This window comes from Martes martes (assembly GCF_963455335.1).
Source record: "Martes martes genome assembly, chromosome: 11".
Lineage (NCBI taxonomy): Eukaryota > Metazoa > Chordata > Mammalia > Carnivora > Mustelidae > Martes > Martes martes.
This window is the reverse complement of record NC_137899.1, coordinates 34,831,810-34,850,546: the sequence shown is the minus strand read 5'-3', so window position 1 is coordinate 34,850,546 and position 18,737 is coordinate 34,831,810. Positions and strand designations below refer to the sequence as shown.

Below are 18,737 nucleotides of genomic sequence, written 5' to 3'. Positions count from 1 at the left end.
AAAATTTAACTACTAAGGAACTCCTGGTCATCAACCGGGGCACACTTGATGATATGTGTCTCACCCCTTACAAAACACATAATCAGTTTGCTCGATATTTCACATCTAGAATTATCTTAATGAAAATGTGCAATGAATTAACACAAATGGAGATTCAAAGATGTTTAAGGCCGCTCAAGAGTAGGGACTGGTTAAAAAATGCATCTGAACATTACAATCTATGCAGCCATTAAACATACTTCTGTAGCTTTGTTCTATGTTTTATTTACACTATTTTATGGTTTTTATATACTTTTATACAAAATTTGTGGTATACATTTTATGCACTTTTAGTACTTACGTGTTTAGTACTTATATGTTATTAACACCAAAAGGTTTTCATAAAATATCATTAAGAGGTAAAATCAAGGTGGAAAGTACAAGGTGAAAAAGGTGTGTGTATGTATGAGGGTATGTGAACACCATCATTGAGGTATATTAAATAAAACTCATTACATGTTAAACTAAGCACATACCTACATGCAACTGCAATTACAGAAGAAAATCACAAAATATACATCATTATTAATTTTTCTGGATTGACATTGAAGTTATTTTTGCCTTCTACATTTTATATTAAAAAATGTATACACCTGCATTATATAAAATAATAAAAGGAGTGGGTACCTAGGCTGCATGCAAGCCATTTCTCAGGTTGATCCAGACTGGTTTGGCCTCAGTCTCTGAGATGCAGGGCTGACCACCACTATTAAAGACGGAAACCTTCCACTGCCAGAGGGAGCAATGGGCTGAGAGGCTGAGAAACCTGTATAGGAGGCATTTGTTCTCAACTGAGTGTTGACTGCTATCTCCTCACATTCAGATAAGGGGCGAGATAAATCAATGTCACTAAAAAGTATTTCTGTGTCACTAAAAAGTATTTCTGTGTCCGTGAGAGAGAAGCTTTTACACACTGAAAAGACCATTCATAGGTTTACTTTGGTTTTAAAGCCTAGTACTAAATTAATGAAGTTGCAAATTCAAGAAACCTAACCCAGCCTTAAGTTCTTATCATCAGTTTATAAATTACTACTCTAGGGTATTTTAATAGTACCTTAGGGGGAGATTTTAACTGATCATTGTCCCAATTTAAAAATTCTTTCTTTTAAAGGCAATTCCTTGAAAAAAATGCTTATCTGACAAACTGAATTACATTAGGTAGGTAGGTAGGTAGATAGATGATAGTAGATTGCTGATGCATGCATAAAATCTTAATGTTCCTGTATTATATACAACTTGGTAAGACTTTATCTTAAAGTAAATCAATCTAGAAATCTAAATCAATTACTCAATTATACATCTTAAGATGGAATTAAAAGGCCATCTAATTACTTGGTAGGACATATTCTCTTAGATATTAGAAATCCTTAAAATCCCAAGTATGCACAGATCCCTTAACACCAAAAGTATTACTACTAAACATTTAATTCTCTTAAACATTTTTACTGTAAATTATAAATCTCCCAAGGTTAAAAGATCTTTATCCATGAAGGATTCAAAGATAGCCCTACAAACAGCTTTGAAGTTCCCTTCTCAGGCAGTTGAAGTTACAGGCTGATTGAGGATTTTAACCAAGTTGCTGACTGGATTTTTTTCGGTGCCACTAAGGGTCACCATGAGCCCTACTCATACTCTATAACAGAGACTTCATAACTTAATGAGGGTTGAATTCAAAACCTTTGAAAGTCCATAGCCCATATTCCAAATTTATTTGTATCATTACCTAATTTTTAAGTTGAGTAACTTTCATCCCACTAGCTGGATCCCATAATGATAAATCCAATATGTTCAGTCACTGCTTCATTCAGTCCTGAATTTTTTTTTTTTTTTTTTACTTTCTTTCCTTCCATTAGGGCCACAATTCTTATTTATATTACACAACATTTGATTGAGTTTTGTGTCTCTCACAGCTAGCGGTCACAATGTCTGAAGTCTTTCTTCTGACAACTGTGTACGAATGCACATGTGTCTTGGAGACACAAAGCCGGAGAGAAAAGATGGTTAAATTATTGGTAAACCATTCAGTTCTGGGACACAGAGACCTCATCGTCTTCTTGCAACTCTACCTTCCACCCCAGGCAAGTTGGTAATATAACATTTACTGATAAAACCTAGGAAATGAGTTCTACTTTAAGAATATTGTATTTATATATACTTTCTTTCTTTCTTCCTTTCTTTCTTTCTCTCTTTTTCTTTCTTTCTTTCCCTCTTTCTTTCTTCCCCTCCTCCTTCCCTTCCTTCCATTCTTCTATTCATTCATTCACAAAGAACCAGACCACTTCTCCAGCCCACCTTTTAGAATAAAATGAAGAGAGTGTATTTAAGCACAAGCTCAGTTGCTCAGTCTGCCATGTGGTTTCATGGGCATCTGGGGTCAGCTCCATCAGAGCTGTGATGTTGCCCTTCACCTTGTGGCTTGCCTTGACGGCAGGGTCCCAACACGCAGAGAGTTGAGCACTTTCACAGAGTCTTTTTCATTTAAGTTATTAGAATTCTGTTGACGAGAGAATATAATAGTGAAGGAGAAAAAAATGTTGCCTAATAATTAGCATGCCTTACTTTTCCCCAGCCAAGAACAAAAAGGTGAAATAGACTTAAACGTGGTCAAGGATTTATTTTAAAAACAAGTATTTACTGTTTCTCCATCCCAAAATTATGCTGAAAAATCTAAAAAGCAGTCCATCATCCTACCAGAGTTACAGCTGGAGAGCATTCACATCATAGAGTTCTCACCAATCTAGGAGGGCTCTGGTTTTATCTGAGCCATGAATAACAAGACAGTGGCATCCAGCACTGGGATTATCATCTACACACTCAGAAGAATGATTAATTTAAGATAAATAGATGCTGGCTTCAGAAGCACTGAATGTATTTCCCAGATACTATTGCAGCAACACTCACTCACCCAGATGTGATGAAGTATTCAGAGGGATCACTCTGTCCTACTCATGCAACACAGAGCCTTCAAGATGTAATCCAGCTCCCTGGACTGTAGAGTTGAATTTTATTCCACTTTACCATCACCCTGCCAACAGAAATCTCTTCTTCCTTTACTTTTCATAAGATAAACTTCTTTTTGTTCCTTTCATTGCCTGCCTTTATATTTCATTAAATAGAAACGGCTTAACCGTAAAATATAATAATAAATTTATGCCACTTAAGACAAATTAAGTAGTCAAAGAGTCTAGCAACCACAACCTGATAATTCTTTAAATGTTGCAGAGCATGACTGTGCTTTAGTTTTCCCTGAAAAGATTTTATTCATTCTAGAGATCAGCTTTTTCAAGTACAGGTTATAAGTGTAAAGTTGTCTTCAAAAAAACTACAGATTTTTAATTTTTTAATTCACAAAGAAAACACTCATTGAAGGCAAAGAGGATAAGCACTAAGCCAGAGACCAGCACTTGGGTTCCAATAACACTATGACCAAGAAGAATTTTCCTCTTTTAATGAGGCATAGGTCTTGGAGAATGACCTTATAAAACATGTAAGACTAGCCTGGTTCTCAAATACATCACTGGAAGCAAATTTCTAACAACCAAAAATGAGTTATTGAACCCAAGTCACACCATTGGCCTCCACCTCTGGTAAACCCTGTGAGCCTGGACCCAAAATAAGTCTTTAATCAAGAGCCGAAGCTTCTAAGTATACCCCCCCCCTTTTTTTTAACTGCTGCACTGTCTTATCATTGAAAAGTTACACATACACAGACACATGCACACAGGCACACAAATGAGAGAGTCTGAATATGGGTACATGATAGCTAAGTACAATATTTTGTGAAGTAGATTAGAGATTTTAACCATCAAGCAATGGTTAGGCCATGCCATTTCTCTACCTCGTAAAAAGATTTCCTAAAATTTCCAGATATGAAAGTTATATTATACTTTCTGCTCTGTTTATGATAAAAACAAGATTATCCTTCTCATCAAACCATAACTAAAAAAAGTGTGGCCTCTCTCAATTTGTCCTTATAAAAAATTATAATAACAAATGAATGTAATTATAACAAATATAATCAATACTCAAGTTGTTTGGCTAAAAGTTGATAATTCTAAGGAATGGGTGATCCAAATGACCTTAATTTTTGACCCTGAAGCTTTCTATTTGTGTTGGAGAATTTTGCCTTTACAGTTATGCTTTTATTCGTCTTGTATTATCAATAGTTGAATTTTTCTGAGTATAACACAACTAAAGAAAAGAAATGGTTTAGCCCATGGAAAAGTGAAAAGTTTTACATGAATATAAAATATTCACACGGAAATCATAAATCTACTAACTAGATCACCGGGTTAGAAGTTAAGACCTTCTTCCTTCAGCTGTAATCTCATCAAATGTGATGCGTAGAACCTCTCAAGGTTTAAAGAGGGACAAAATGATCATTTATCCATATTTCAGCATGCGAAGGCACAGAGTCCAAGATAGCTTTGCCTAGGAACTCTCCTGGAATAAGTATTCATGGCAAAAAGATTTTTCGATGAGGTTGATGGTAGTAGGTATGTAGCTGAGAGGTGCCTGTCAAAGAGACAAGGAACTAGGTTGACAGATGAGGCATGGACCAGAAAGGCATTCATGCATCTCTAGCAGATGCCGGCACTGAAGACTGATGCTGGAGGACCAGATGTCAACACTTCCCCACTGTGATGCTACTGTAGACCCTGGAAATTTATCCTCCCGAATGACACAGGCACCCCAATATATGCTCATTCTCTATAATTCACTTCACAAAAAAGTGACATATATTCCAACAATGGTATTTAGAATCACATGTCCACAACTACTACTGTTAGTGGGAGTGGCTTCTGAAGACATATGGAATTGCCCTGAATGAATATGGGCAAAGGGGCTTTAAATTTAGTATAGTCTGGAAAGGTTGCAGGATAATAAAGACTTGGATAAATAAAGGAAAATCTGTTTAGATACTTAGGACATAGCCAATCTTTAAAAAATTTTCACTATCTTGTTCTTACCTATTGCTGCTCTGGCTATATGAAGTAACAATAATATAGTTACTTAGACTTGGATTAACATTACTCTTAATTCAAAAAGAAATAAAAGTTCCAAAGTTTTATATTCTAGCCTAAATCTTCATTGCATATATGGGATGAAACAATATTTTAGTCGGCATTTCTGACTCTAAAATTGTGCCTTCCCAAACATCCTGAATATAGTTATTAAAACCACTCAACCTGGCTCCCATCCTATTACTTCCCTGTGTAAAAATAGCTCAAGCATCCCCAAATTCAGGTTCCTGTAACTGTTTTTTGAATACTTCTAGCCCCACTTTACTTATTGAAACATCCAACACCTTTCCTGAAAAGTAATCTCGTAAGAAATATCATCTCATTGTTTCAGTATTTCATGGACATGTTTTTATCAACCTTGATACCAGGTAAGCAACTTGAGGGCTGCAACAGAAACTGGCCTCTTGGTGCCAGGTTCTCCTTAACCGAAAAAGAAGTATGTTATGTCTGTCAGTAGCGTCCAGTTTCCTTCCAACTCTAAACTTCCTTGAGTTCATTTTCTCCATTCCGCACAGCGCATTGATCAAAATTAAACCAAAAGCAAGCACTCAAATAGATCCTAGCTTACTGATGATGTGTTTTAGCACAACAGATTATGTGAACCAAAGCAGACGCCTGCACTGACATTACGAAGCTACTACTCTAACCGTAATTACTGGCGTATGTGTAAGGCAACTTTGCTATTATAACTCAAAAACGTTTAAAGTCATGAAAAACTAAATTAAGACTGAGTTGTGTTTGTATCACATGACATAATGTGTAAGCAGGGCATTCGTAACTAATGTGTCTTTAGAGCTCCTCTGTGTGCCAAGGCAGCACAAAATATATCTGATACAAGAGGAAAAATAAACACAACTCAGAGTTCAGTGTTATTTGTTGTCTCCAAAATCTCTGTTGAGAACTGACGATCTTAAAAATATTTTCAAAGCTTATAACAGAGCATTCCATTTTCAGACTCCACCTTCCTGGCTGGACACAATGGCAGTTGAGAGAAAACAACAAAAACAACAAGAACGACAACAACAACAACATAGTATGCTAGTTTTTAATAGAGAAAAACCTAGGATCGCTATAGGATAATTGCCCTATAATCTTCCTCCTCTATAATTTACTATCAGAGTGCTTTCATTCTTCTTACTGCCAAATGTTTTGGAGGAGGGAGTCTACTCCTTAACCACTTATTCCATATTGACTCAACTCAATGAATGCCCCCTGGCTTCCCTCGATCATTTTCCCGAATCTTTTTTTTTAAGTCTCCAGGAAACTTGTAATTGCGAATACTAGAACGTCAGCTCTGTTCTCAAGTTGGTTTTTCTTGTTTGTTTGTTTTTTTAAGATTTATTTATTTGTTTATTTATTTGACAGACAGGGATCACGAGTAGGCAGAGAGGCAGGGAGAAAGAGAGAGAGAGAGAGAAGCAGGCTCCCTGCTGAGCAGAGAGCCCAATGCAGGGCTCGATCCCAGGACCTGAGACCATGACCTGAGCCAAAGGCAGAGGCTTAATCCACTGAGCCACCTATGCGCCCCTGTTCTCAAGTTTTTCTTCCCAAATCTGGGCTTTTCCCCCCATCTTCCATCTGTGGTTTAAAAATCTAAGTCCTCCCAGGTAGTGACGTTCAAATCCACAAGTCATCTTTCAATCTTTCCACAGCTCACCTCACACATCCAGTTAACCAAATTCTATCTACCTTAGTGATGACTCGCATATATTTCTCAGCCTTAACAACTGCCAAACTCTTCAAAGACCCACCTTTTTCTCAGTGGTAGGATTTAGGCTAGTCATGCAAAGATGGTCTTACATCATGACGGGTTTTTCCTGAACTGAAGCTCCTAGACCGTGTCTCGATAACAGCTCCACTTTCCAACTCTAGGTCTTCCTATTCTTGCTCTCAATCACTAAGCCTAGACATCCCTGATCCTCCTTTGTTCACCTTGGTCCAACATCTGCCATTTTATAAGTTCTACCCATTGGGAGGCTTGCAAACTAGACTAGCCCAGACCACAAACAGAGCAACATATGTATTACCTTTTACCAAACCCAAAGCCTGTTGGGTTTTTAAAATATTTTTTTAATAGAAAAATAGTGTAGACATGCTTAGAAATTTTTTAAAAAGGCAAAATGAGTATCACCACCAAATTCTACCATTTTTTTTGAAAGAAAGAGAAAAAGAGAGCATTAGTGGGGTGGGGGGTGGTTGTGCAGGGTGGAGAAGATGGAGAGGGAGAGAATCTTAAGTAGGCACCATGCCTGGAACAAAGCCTAATTCGGGGCTCAATCTCACAACCCTGAGGTCATGACCTGAGCAGAAACCAGGAGTCTAATGCTTAACCGACTGAACCACTCAAAGCGCCCCCTAAATTCCACCAATTTTAACATTTGGCTAGATTTCTCTCTGGTTTGTATTATCATTTTTAAAATAAAATGGGAGTCACGTATTATACATAACTTTATTATATTACTTTGAGAATAACTATTTTCTGTGCATTTAAAATATCCTTCAAAAATGATTTTAGGGCATCATGGTATTCCATAATTAATATACCTATTCAATTTTTCCAAGTTCTCCTTTAATCCCTGTAATAACCACCTTTACAATAAAATGTTTGTCAATAATTTTGTTTCTTTATTTCTTCTTTTATTTCTTTTATTTCTAATACCCAGAAGAGGTATTACTTACAGTATGAAATTTGTAAGCTTGTGATCCAGAACACCAAATTACTTTCTAGAAAAGCTGAACCAGTTTGCTCCTCGACCGGTAGAAGATAAGAGCACTCATTCCCCAGCGGCAGAATTCTTAAAAGTGTTCTGTTTGCCTCCAGGACTGCCCATCCCTAACTCCTCTGCCCATCAGAGGCAACTTTCGAAAACACAGTTATGATTACAGGCACTCAGACAATCCCAGTGATTCCTTACCACCCACAGAGTAAAACTCATACCTCTGAGTACGACATCCAAGTCCTCCACAAACTAGCTCCAACTTCCTGTTTCTCCTTCCTCTTGTCTCTCCCCGGCTCACTGTCCAGCCTGGGCCATCACTTCTACTCCAGGCTATACTTACAATCACCTGGAGAGGCTTTCACAAACACATAGGCTAGAGTTCTTTTCCATGCTAATTAAGTAAGAACCAGGGGCTGGCTTCATCTCTGCCAGATGATTCTAATAGACAGCCAGCGTTTGAATCACCACCAGCCAGCCCGTTCTTCCTTAAAATGAAATGGGTGGAGACATTGGAAGAGCACTTGTCAAAAATGCAAATTCTTGGACCACACTTGAAGCATACTAACTCAGACTTTGTAGGGCTAGAGACCAGGAATCTCTAACAAGCCTGTGGATTCTATAGTTTGAGAACTCCATCTACTTCAACAAGACCACTGCTATTTCCTCAAGTGCCGTGTTTCCCAGCCCTGCCATATATGCCTTCTGCTCTTTATGCTTCTCATTTACAAAGTCAGTTGTGTATCTTCCCTAATCCCCATCTCTTCCCCGGCCCACCTCAAATCATAGCTTTTGTTATGCCCAACTTAAATGCCAACTTAAAAATGCCCAATCTTTTCGTCAGGTTTAATTGTTCCAGCATTTTTTGTTTTCCTTGTTCCTTGTTTACGCCCTTATATTTTTTTTAAGATTTTATTTATTTATTTGACAGACAGAGATCACAGGTAGGCAGAGAGGCAGCCAGAAAGAGAGGAAGGGAAGCAGGCTCCCTGCTGGGCAGAGAGCCCGATGCGGGGCTCGATCCCAGGATCCCGGGATCATGACCTGAGCCGAAGACAGAGGCTTTAACCCACTGAGCCACCCGGGCGCCCCTACACCCTTATATTTCTGCTCTCCGGCTCTGTACTAAACATAATTGTATAGACATTATGATCTACTAACAGAATTGACTTTTTCACATGTAGGTACAATATCTGATTGATAAGAATATCTCCACAGTGTCTGGCACGTTTTTCTACCAATAGTAGACATATGTTAAATGTTTGAATTGAATAACAAGTATTTTTAGCCTGTGCTCTCCTTGATAAATAATTACCAAACACTGCTCCATAATGTTTCTGACAAAGAGAAGCAGTATTGAAGAAGGTAATCTAGTTTTCTTTTTTTTTAATAAATTATTAAATATCTAGTGATTTGATAACTAACCATTTTTTTTTCTCTCTGCTAAATCAAGTATATTTTCTCTACCTAATAGTTTAGGTGTGTGATCCTAGTAAAAGGCTCTACCCAAGTTGTCATTTATTTAGAACATGAATTCTCTTACACAAATTATTTAGATATATCAAATCACAGAAAAAGTTAGTGGAAATGATTTAGAGTTAGAATTCTGTCTTTCCAGCATATGAGCCCAAGTGGAATATTAAAGTGGGATCTGGTATTCCGAGTAGAAAATAGTCAGTTAGTGCACATACTCCCATTCTAGAGAAATGAATTCAAGAAACATTCATGAAACCACTTCCTAGCTCTGTTCCTCTAAAGACCATGCCCAAATAAAAGCTCTTTCATTAAGCTTTCCGAAAAAGCCACGCTTTCCACCTCAGGCCTTCTAAAGCACTGATCATCATTCACATTATATTTATGAAGTTTTCCCCTGCCCTATAGTCTTTCATGGACATCTCAACACCCCTCACTGGACCCTAAACTCCTAAAATTAGAGACCATCTGTTTTCCATTTTGTGTTTCATACAATGCCCCTGATATTACCTGGCACACCAAAGGTGTAGATAAACCTGAGATGAATGAGAGAATAAAGACAGTAAATCAATTTTGTTGAATTACAGGTATGAGGTAAGACTTTTCAATTTCCTTTATCCAAACCACAAGGTAGCCTCTATTTCCAGAAAAATTGTCCTGTCATAGAGAAGCAAAGAATGGCCCTGTGGGCATGGATACTGAGAGGGAATAATTTATTTGCTCTTTACCCTAGGTAAACAGAGTAGGAAGGTTGCTGAGAGCATGTATGAACCGTGTAAAGCACTTATATACCTCGTGCCTTAGTTTCCCCTTCTATAATCATGCCCAAACCTCTGTCGACTTTATAGAGCTGTTGTGAATCTTAAATTAATTAATATGTGTAAAAGCATCCAGTATAGGGCACATAGTAAATAATCAATTAATGGTATTTAATCTTTTTAATCCTTTCTTTCTGCCTTACAAAGACAAAGGACACTGGGAGTTCGTTTTTTAGAAACATTTGATTCCAGAAAATTAAACCAGGGCAGGAAGTATATGGTAAATATTAAGGTGCACGTTTGACACGAGTTCCAAATACACGTTGTGTACTTACGTGAGATGAGTTGGATAACAAGAGCGGATAGGTAGAATATGGGGAAGAAGACTCATTAGCATTATAGGTTTCCACTTGGGTTCTGCCACTTGTCAGTTGTTGGAACTTAGATATCTACTCTAACGGATCACTCGTGGAGAACAAACTCCAGTCTTTTTATCCCATTGGACTGATAGAGGAGGTCTGTTTGAGTTGACACCTGAAGATAAATAACTAGCCCATAATCAATGGAACACAGGGCTGGGGCATCTGAGAACTCAAATGCTGAGTGTCCATTGAAAGGAGCTCGCGCAATTATAATTACATACATCAGCCAATAAAAAAATTGTCCAAACTCTGCATTGTTTCTATTCCTATCTGCTTGAAACTTTACTCCTGACTTAAGAGCCTGGTTGATAAAAGGCAAGAAAAAAAAGTAAGTTGCTTTTAAATGTGATGTGACAATGCACCGAAAATGTAGAAGCAAGAATCCAACAACAAAACATGCATCAAGAGATGGAAAGATAGTGGGGAAGATAGAGGTCAAACTATTATCTATGGTGGTAGAAACTACTGATTTTAAAATATAGTCAGTTGGATCTCATGAAACTGCGAAACGTATAGAATTGTTGAATCGTTATGTTACACACCTGAAACTAGTTTAACAGTGTAAATTATACTTGAATAAAAAATTAAAACATAAAAATTCTCAATATCAGTTTTTAACTTACAGAAATGATAATTTCATATCTTTCAAGGCAATGCCAATTAAGAGATCATAAAAAAAAAAGGAGAGATAATCACTCTTTTGAAAAAGAAATGATTCAGTGATATTTTGTTACAGTTTACATGGGGAATTACAATGATGAAAGATTGTCATTTTTCTATTAGGTTTATATTGGAGAAACCAAGATATATGAAAGAGAAGGGAAATAAAAAGTGCACATGCAGTGAAAAATCACAACTGAGCTCCCCTTTATAGGGGCAAGAACGTAGAAAAATTGTACTGTAGGTAAGAATGGTTTCATAAAGGAAAAAATCTTATCCCTGTATAAAAGGTTAATTTAATTTTGCATTTACAAAAGGGTTCTGGATATGCCCTATAAAGTCTTCCACTAACTTTGAGTAAAGCCCTTATTAGGTTACTAAACCTTACAGCTGCATGTCCCCATTTTCTCTGTTATAATCCATCATTGTGCACTAGAAGTAAGTTCCAGGAATCCTGCGGACTTGGGAAGGGAAGAAGAGCCTTCCCCTAGCATTCTATGGAAGGGAAGTAAACAGGAAAAACTTCATAAAATAAGTATCTCCTAAACTTTATGAAACAGACGCATCACAGGTCCTACAGTTTCATGCTCTTAGCTGAATAGGTGAGGTGGAAAAACACTGAAGATAGAAGATTCTGATTATAATCCAAATAAAGAGCAAGGACTAAAATGAAATGAAGAACCTATGCTACATTTCAAAGGAAAAAGACTTAGTAAGAGAATACAGTTGGCAGATAACATGAAAAGATAAGACCAAGGATGTTGGCCTAGGAGATGAGAGAAAAATGTGTAACTGAGATACAAATGGGGTATTTGTAAAGGGAAATATACAGAAAATAATAGTTAAAATGGTGGCATTTTAAATTGAAAAGGATACAGGTACATCCAAGGAGAAGAGTTATAAATAGGATTACAATTATAACAGGAAGTCTTCTGTACAGAAAAAATAATAAGCTGGAATGTTAATCGTTTTCTTCTTTGTCAACACCAACAAACTGATGGTATCCACCTTGAGCCTTAGTTGAGAAGGAGTCCAAGTCCATGGCTGGAATCAACAGGGGGTTCTCCACAGTCAATCGACACCAAGGACCAGCCACCTGCCCTCACAGAAGATGGCAACTAAGCTACTTGGGCACAGAGACAGAACGAGCGATCTGCACAATGAGCACAGAGCCTCAGCTTTGAGAGGGAACTGACCAAGGTCTTAAGTAGAGATTTGGAAGAAATTCAGGCAGATCCAGAGTCATAGAAAGTAAGGGAGAAGAGAGCGCCATAAAAGTGTGGTCAACACTATCACAGTCTGCAAAGCATTAAGGAGAATGCGGCCGAGAACAACCACTGGACTGGGCAGGGACAAGTTCCTGTGTGCCTTGGGAAGGACCATATCATTTCAGGGAGTGATGAAGTGAATCCCATGAGGAATTAGTCAGTTTTTATGTACCACAGAATTAAGAAATCATTAAGTCACCTCTCAGCCTCCACTTTTTGGAATAACTCATCAATGTATATAATTAAAACCACATCATAAGTTTGGATAACACAAACCTTGGTGGGGGGAAGTACTGTAAGGTTTACTTTTTAAAAATTGAATAAGAGTGTTTTCTCATCTTATTTTTAAATGATGGTTACAGCTCATATGAATGCAATTTTAAGATATGGTATTGTTAATTTTTATTGTAAAAACTAATTTAAATTTACATCAAATTAGGAAAACCTTATAAAAGAATTTTCTTAAAACAGTCATCATTACACAGAATCTGACATGTGTTCTTAAAGTATTTATTTATTTTTCTAAAAGATTTTATTTATTTGACAAAGAGAGACACAGTGAGAAAGGAAACACAAGTAGGAGGAGTGGGAGAGGGAAAAGCAGGCTCCGCGCAGAGTAAGGAGCAGACAGGGGACTCGATCTCAGGACCCTGGGACCACGACCTGAGCCAGAAGCAGACACCCAATGACTGAGCCACCCAGGCACCCCTTAAAGTACTTAATTAATGCATCAATACCCCTTTACCGTAGGTGGACAGAGTAGGGATTGCCTGAAAAAGCATGTTTGAATTGTGTGCATGCTTTGGTTTCCTCTTCCATAAATTGTAGACAAAAATAAATAAATAAATAAAAAGAATATGTCTAGGAAGATATCCAGGTCCACGGTCTGTCTGACTTACAATGGCACCTGGCTAAGAAGAAGCCATTCCAGAAAAGAAGCCCTCATTTCCTCTACCGAGAGTTTGAGGTATCTGTTGAGATATCCTCATTAAACGAAGAAATGGCACTTGCCGGTGCGCTCTGGCCCTTTAAGACCACAGACAGCCTGATTCACTAGGCACCATGGAAACCAGAAGAGAATACTCAGGAGGGCCGGCAGCACCTAAGACACTGGCAGTTGGAAAAGTGATGGAGGACAAATGGGACTTCAAGGACAGGTAAAAAAGCAAGAAACACTTGAAGAAGAAAAGAAAGGTTAAGATGACCTGGAGAAAAGAAAAAGAGATTCGTAAGACGAGTAAGTGCAAAGTAACAGAATTTATTATTTGATACCCACAATGACAACAAAAGGAAGGCAAAGGGTCATTTCTGACATTTGTTGATAGGAAAAAATTCAAAGAATCAAAATTAGGTATTCCAAAAATCAACTGTTATTAGACAAGCCACAGTATTAACTTCTAGTATCCTGAGTAAAGATGAAGGAAGCCAATTAGGATGTAAGAATTCCCCAGGTTTTTTTTTTTTTTTTTAACTGACCAGTTAAATTAAAAAAAAAATTACCATAAAATATCACTTTTTTAATTGCAAATCAAGGACAATCTGTAATTACCATTACATATATGAAAATACATTTTAATGTGATACCAAAGCTAGGGTGCGTGACTGTCAGCAGATTCATTCCCGTGTGCATGTGCACGCATGTACATAAGAGCACATGCGTGATTCAGAAAAAGGGGGCTGAGAAAAAATTTAACGTAAGTTGAAGGAGAAAATAATAATGCAAACACAATCAGAGTTAACTTGCTCTAGAATACATATTTCCTTCTCATCACCAGTGTATTAGAGTTTTTTCCTACAATGTGAATGTTATTTCATTGTAAACTTTTAAACAATCTCTATAATTAGCATCTGGTTTTAACATTATCTTTTATTTCAAAGATGGTATTGTTGATAATACTGGGAAGGGATTTTGCTATTCACTAGCATTTGACAAATAATAAGATTTTTTTTTTTTTTTTTTTTTTTTTTTTGGTAAGAAGAAATAAAACAGTTCACCACTGAAGAGGTATCCTGATAATGTAAACATCGTGGTAGGCTAAAACCTGGAATCATCTGGAAGAACAAATAGGGTCCATCATGACTTTCCCAGGCCATATCAGAAAGCCCAACAAAAGGGCTTTTCCAGTGGAATCTCCTCTAATGCCACAAATTCCACGTGGCAATTTCTTACATCTTCAGGAGGAGAAACAAAGACTACAGCTAAAGAAATTCCTTCTTCATAGGATGTTTCTAGTGGCCGAGCTAACAGCAAACACAGAAAAAAAAGATATCGCTGATTACTATGAACAAGTGTTTCAGTCAATTTTAAAACATCACCTAGAAGAAACAGTGACAGGGTTTTTGCTAGTATATCCTACTTCTATTCTGCATATCCTTGAGAGCTCCAGCGGTACGCTTTACCGAATTCTTTTAGATTATCTGAGCCATCAAAAGAGTGAAACAGAATTCTTTATCCGAGGGATGAGAATTATCGTTGTGTCCCATAACATCCCAACCAGGCTTTTCATGCAATGGCATATTTCAGTAATAAAAGTTCCAGTCATGTATCTCGATGATGTGACACAGACACAATCCGTGGAAGAGGTCATCAAAGAGTTTCTCACTCAGACTCATAAACTGGCACTCCACCTTTTAAAGACGGTTAAAGTGGGTGCTAAAGGACCAGGAGATAACCTGCACCAACTTGCACCTGAACTGCTCATCCCAGAACAAATAATAAAGTACTTATACAAATCTGAAGAATTCATGGATCCAGAAACTTTCATAAACACATATAACAAACCCATACATGTTACTTTGGATTCCGAGGTGATATGGCCTGCTCCGACTTATTTCTAGGATTGAGAGAGATGTGGTGGATGGGGTCCAATCTCTCAAGGAATTGATGGTACTTAAATAAAAGGAAGGAATTTCTAAAGTTACTCTCCTCTTGAAAAAAGAAAGGACCAGAATGCCACAATATACACAAAGGTAATATATTAATCTTCACAGAGCATGTTGAGCTGAACGTGAAAATTAATGTTTGTTCTGATATTAAGTTCAACATGTTATTTTAATAGGTGGAGAGGTTTAATAAGCTCATAATTTTTCAAATGTTAACATCATTTTGATGAAATGCCTTAATTTTTTAAGAAAAGTGTAGATAATAAAGGGCAAATTCAGATTCTCATTCATTCTTTAAGATTTTACTAATTTATTTGACAGAGAGAGTGCATGCACAGGAGAGGGAGAAGCAAGCTCCCCTCTAAGCAGGGAGCCCAATGCAGGGCTCCATCCCAGGACCCTGGGATCATGACCTGAGCCGAAGGCAGACACCTAACCGACTGAGCCACCCAGGCACCCTCATTCATTCTTTCCACAGCTAGTGATCAGCAGCCACCACATAGAATCTAATTTCAGGAAAAACCATTTTGTTCTCAGAATATAAAATTTGGGGGGAAAATACCATCATTGAGTTGCTTGCAACCTAAGTTTAGAGGCAAGTATGTGTAAAAGTAAATATGATACGGTATGATCATTATTATAGTTAGCAGTATGTAGGAAAGACTTGAAGGAATAATCTCTATGTGATTCCTGAATTCAGAACACAAAACCTAAATTTTGAAAAGAGAAAAGCCCATATATTCCGAGCTATATAATTAAGAGTTCTGAGACTATTATAAAGCTGAAGAACACAGTAGCTTTCCGAAACAGCCAGAAAATATGTTGTCAGAAGGCACCGTATTCTTTCAATGCAAAATCATTTCTTGAGCACCCTTCACATGACAGACATTTGCCAGATGTTAGGGATATGGTAGGGTACACAGAAAATGTGATTCTTGCTCACTTGTATGATATTTATAAATGCTCCTGCATAAGATATACAGATTGGGGTTTTTTTTTCAATTTAGTTCCTATAAAACAATTAATGACCTGCAATTTCTGTATGACCTATTTTAAGTTGTTCTCTCCCTTCTTTCACTTGGGATCAATTACCTTTTGAATTATTTAGAATAATGTAATTTGTTTAAACTATTAAATGGTATTAATATCTTGATGACTTCAGTGATATTTCTCCAAAATTATTTCAATATCTCATGAAACAGATTTCCTAGAAGAAATACTGTGTATCATTTTACATTTTATTATTATTATTATTTGATTTTCACTCTCTTTGGGAGAAAAAAAGCAATCTCAGCATACAATTCAAATTTGTTACGTGCAGATAATTTGTCATCACTTGTTCCATATTAGAATCAAATTTCGGGAAAGATTGCTTCTATTTTTAAACTTTGTAATATAGATTTAGAGACAGAACGGCATTTTTTACTCTTAGCTGCACTCAAAGTTCTGTTAATTTAAATTTAGTAACAGAAAGGGTACAATTTTAGATTAAACATGAAGTAATTCTTCTGGTTAAGAAAGAGTATATAACTTACAAATGTTTTTATCAATTTAGCAAATATTAAATACCTTGTATTCATCAGCAATGTGCTATTTACTATTTATTCTGAAATGTGAAAAAGACACAGGCATCCACCCATTGAGAATAAATGTTCAGCAACAAAATGAGTGGAAGTAAAAGTAAATGCTTTCCAGGCCAAAAAAAAAAAGCCATAGAGAAAAGACCTGAAGAAATAAGCCTTGATCTAGGCTTGTGGATGTGAAGAGAGGCTGGGGAGGGCAGATGACCATATTTAGAACAGAGAACAAGCAGAAACAGGAAGAAGAAAATGAACCATAAATGTTCATTGAATCAGACAGAATTCCTTTAGCAAGGTAAATTTTGTTGTTTTGGAAGAGTATTTTCTAAAGTTAGCAAAAGAAGAGGAGTGCAGTCTACAAATAAAATTGTACATTTATCTATATAAAAGTACTGCGTATTTTCCAAAAATGGCCATGGCAATATATTGCATCCCACATGCTCTTCTTACAATGTGGCCTTAATATTCCTACATGTCATGGTGGCTTCTAAATCCCCTCCCCTTGAAATCAAGCAAAATTTTGTAATTGCCTTAACCAAGAGAGTACAACAGAAGTGATCCCATGTGATCCCCCCAAGGCTAGGTCATAATATATGATCATTTCAATGCTAGTTCTTGGAACCTAAAAATATGCTGTGAGCAATCTATCACGGTTTTCCAGAGGACATCCCCAGCAGAGGTCCCAGCCAACAGCCAAGATCACCACTAGACATGTGAGTGGGTGAACCTTCAGCCAGGATCACCACCAGACATGTGAGTGGGTGAACCTTCAGGTGATTCCAGACTTTAGTCTTCCAGTCAACCCTGGATTTCAAGCCAGGACAACCAACACTGTGGAGTAGCAAAGATGGTGTGTTCCCACTGAGCCCTGTTCAAATTACAGATCTGTGAATCAGATAAATGACTGTTATGGATTTAAGCTCCTGTGTTTTGGGTGAATGATTATGTAACAATCTGGAACAATAATATGTATGTAATAGGAATAACTTTATATACATGTATATAAAGTTATTACATATATTTATTATATAAAGTTTTATATATATATAATACATACATATATATATATATATATGTGTGTGTGTACATATAACTTCATATCATTTAGTTTTCATTCATCTATGCCACTAATATTTACTAAATATCTACTGGTAAATATTTACTAGGGGGCCAAGCACCATGCTTGTCACTGGGCATACAAGTAGCAGTAGAAAGGTATGTATCTTCCTAGCACAGACCTAGCACACTGCTTATGATCCATCTTTTATTGGTCTATAATACTTTCAGATATGAAAAGTACTGATTGAAAATTAATTCACTAAGCCAAAGAAAAACATTAAAAATCAGAATCATTTTTGGAGGAAGATATAGAAAAGCTCTCAATGCTAATAGTACTGATTTACACAGTATATTGTTAATTTACATTTGAAGGATTCTTGAAGTGTCCATTATGAAAATAACTGGAAAAGAAGCTCAAAGAGACTCTAAATAAATTAAACTACTTATATAGTTATCTATCTATTTTAGTGAGCACAGGAGAATGAGCTTATTCAAATGAAAGTTACCCTTCCTAGAAGTCATGTTGGGTGGGTTTGTACTTATTTTTCAGATACACCATCACTGCTGAAAACATTTTGTGACTTTTATGACAGATTAATGAAGAAGGTTTATAAATCAAAAGGAGTTTAAATATTTTGGCCACATCTAGTTTTTTGATTCCCAGATAATATATACTCCAACTTGATTGGTGACCTTGATATTCAGTCTTCATTCATAAAAACATCTGTTGTTATTTTTTTTTAATATTGCAGTCACTCTCAAAGGAGTATCTGCTGTCATCAAACATATTAAAAGAATGTGACACTGTCTCTAAGGGGGAACAGCAATATGTTTTCAGTAGTGGTTGCATTATT

The 18,737-nt window shown here is 36.7% G+C and overlaps 2 protein-coding genes across 2 annotated transcripts in view; one reads left to right on the top strand and one right to left on the bottom strand.

Moving 5' to 3' along the window:
* Positions 1-18,737, bottom strand: part of ZNF804B (zinc finger protein 804B) — a gene marked incomplete at both ends in the record, with an annotated part of 506,998 nt that overhangs the window by 458,648 nt on the left and 29,613 nt on the right. The gene's annotated exons all lie outside the window — the stretch shown is intronic.
* Positions 14,438-15,199, top strand: TEX47 (testis expressed 47; the record flags this gene model as incomplete). The annotated part of the gene is made up of 1 exon (XM_080818976.1): positions 14,438-15,199. One exon carries the CDS (start codon positions 14,438-14,440, stop codon positions 15,197-15,199), a length of 762 nt encoding a protein of 253 aa, XP_080675102.1.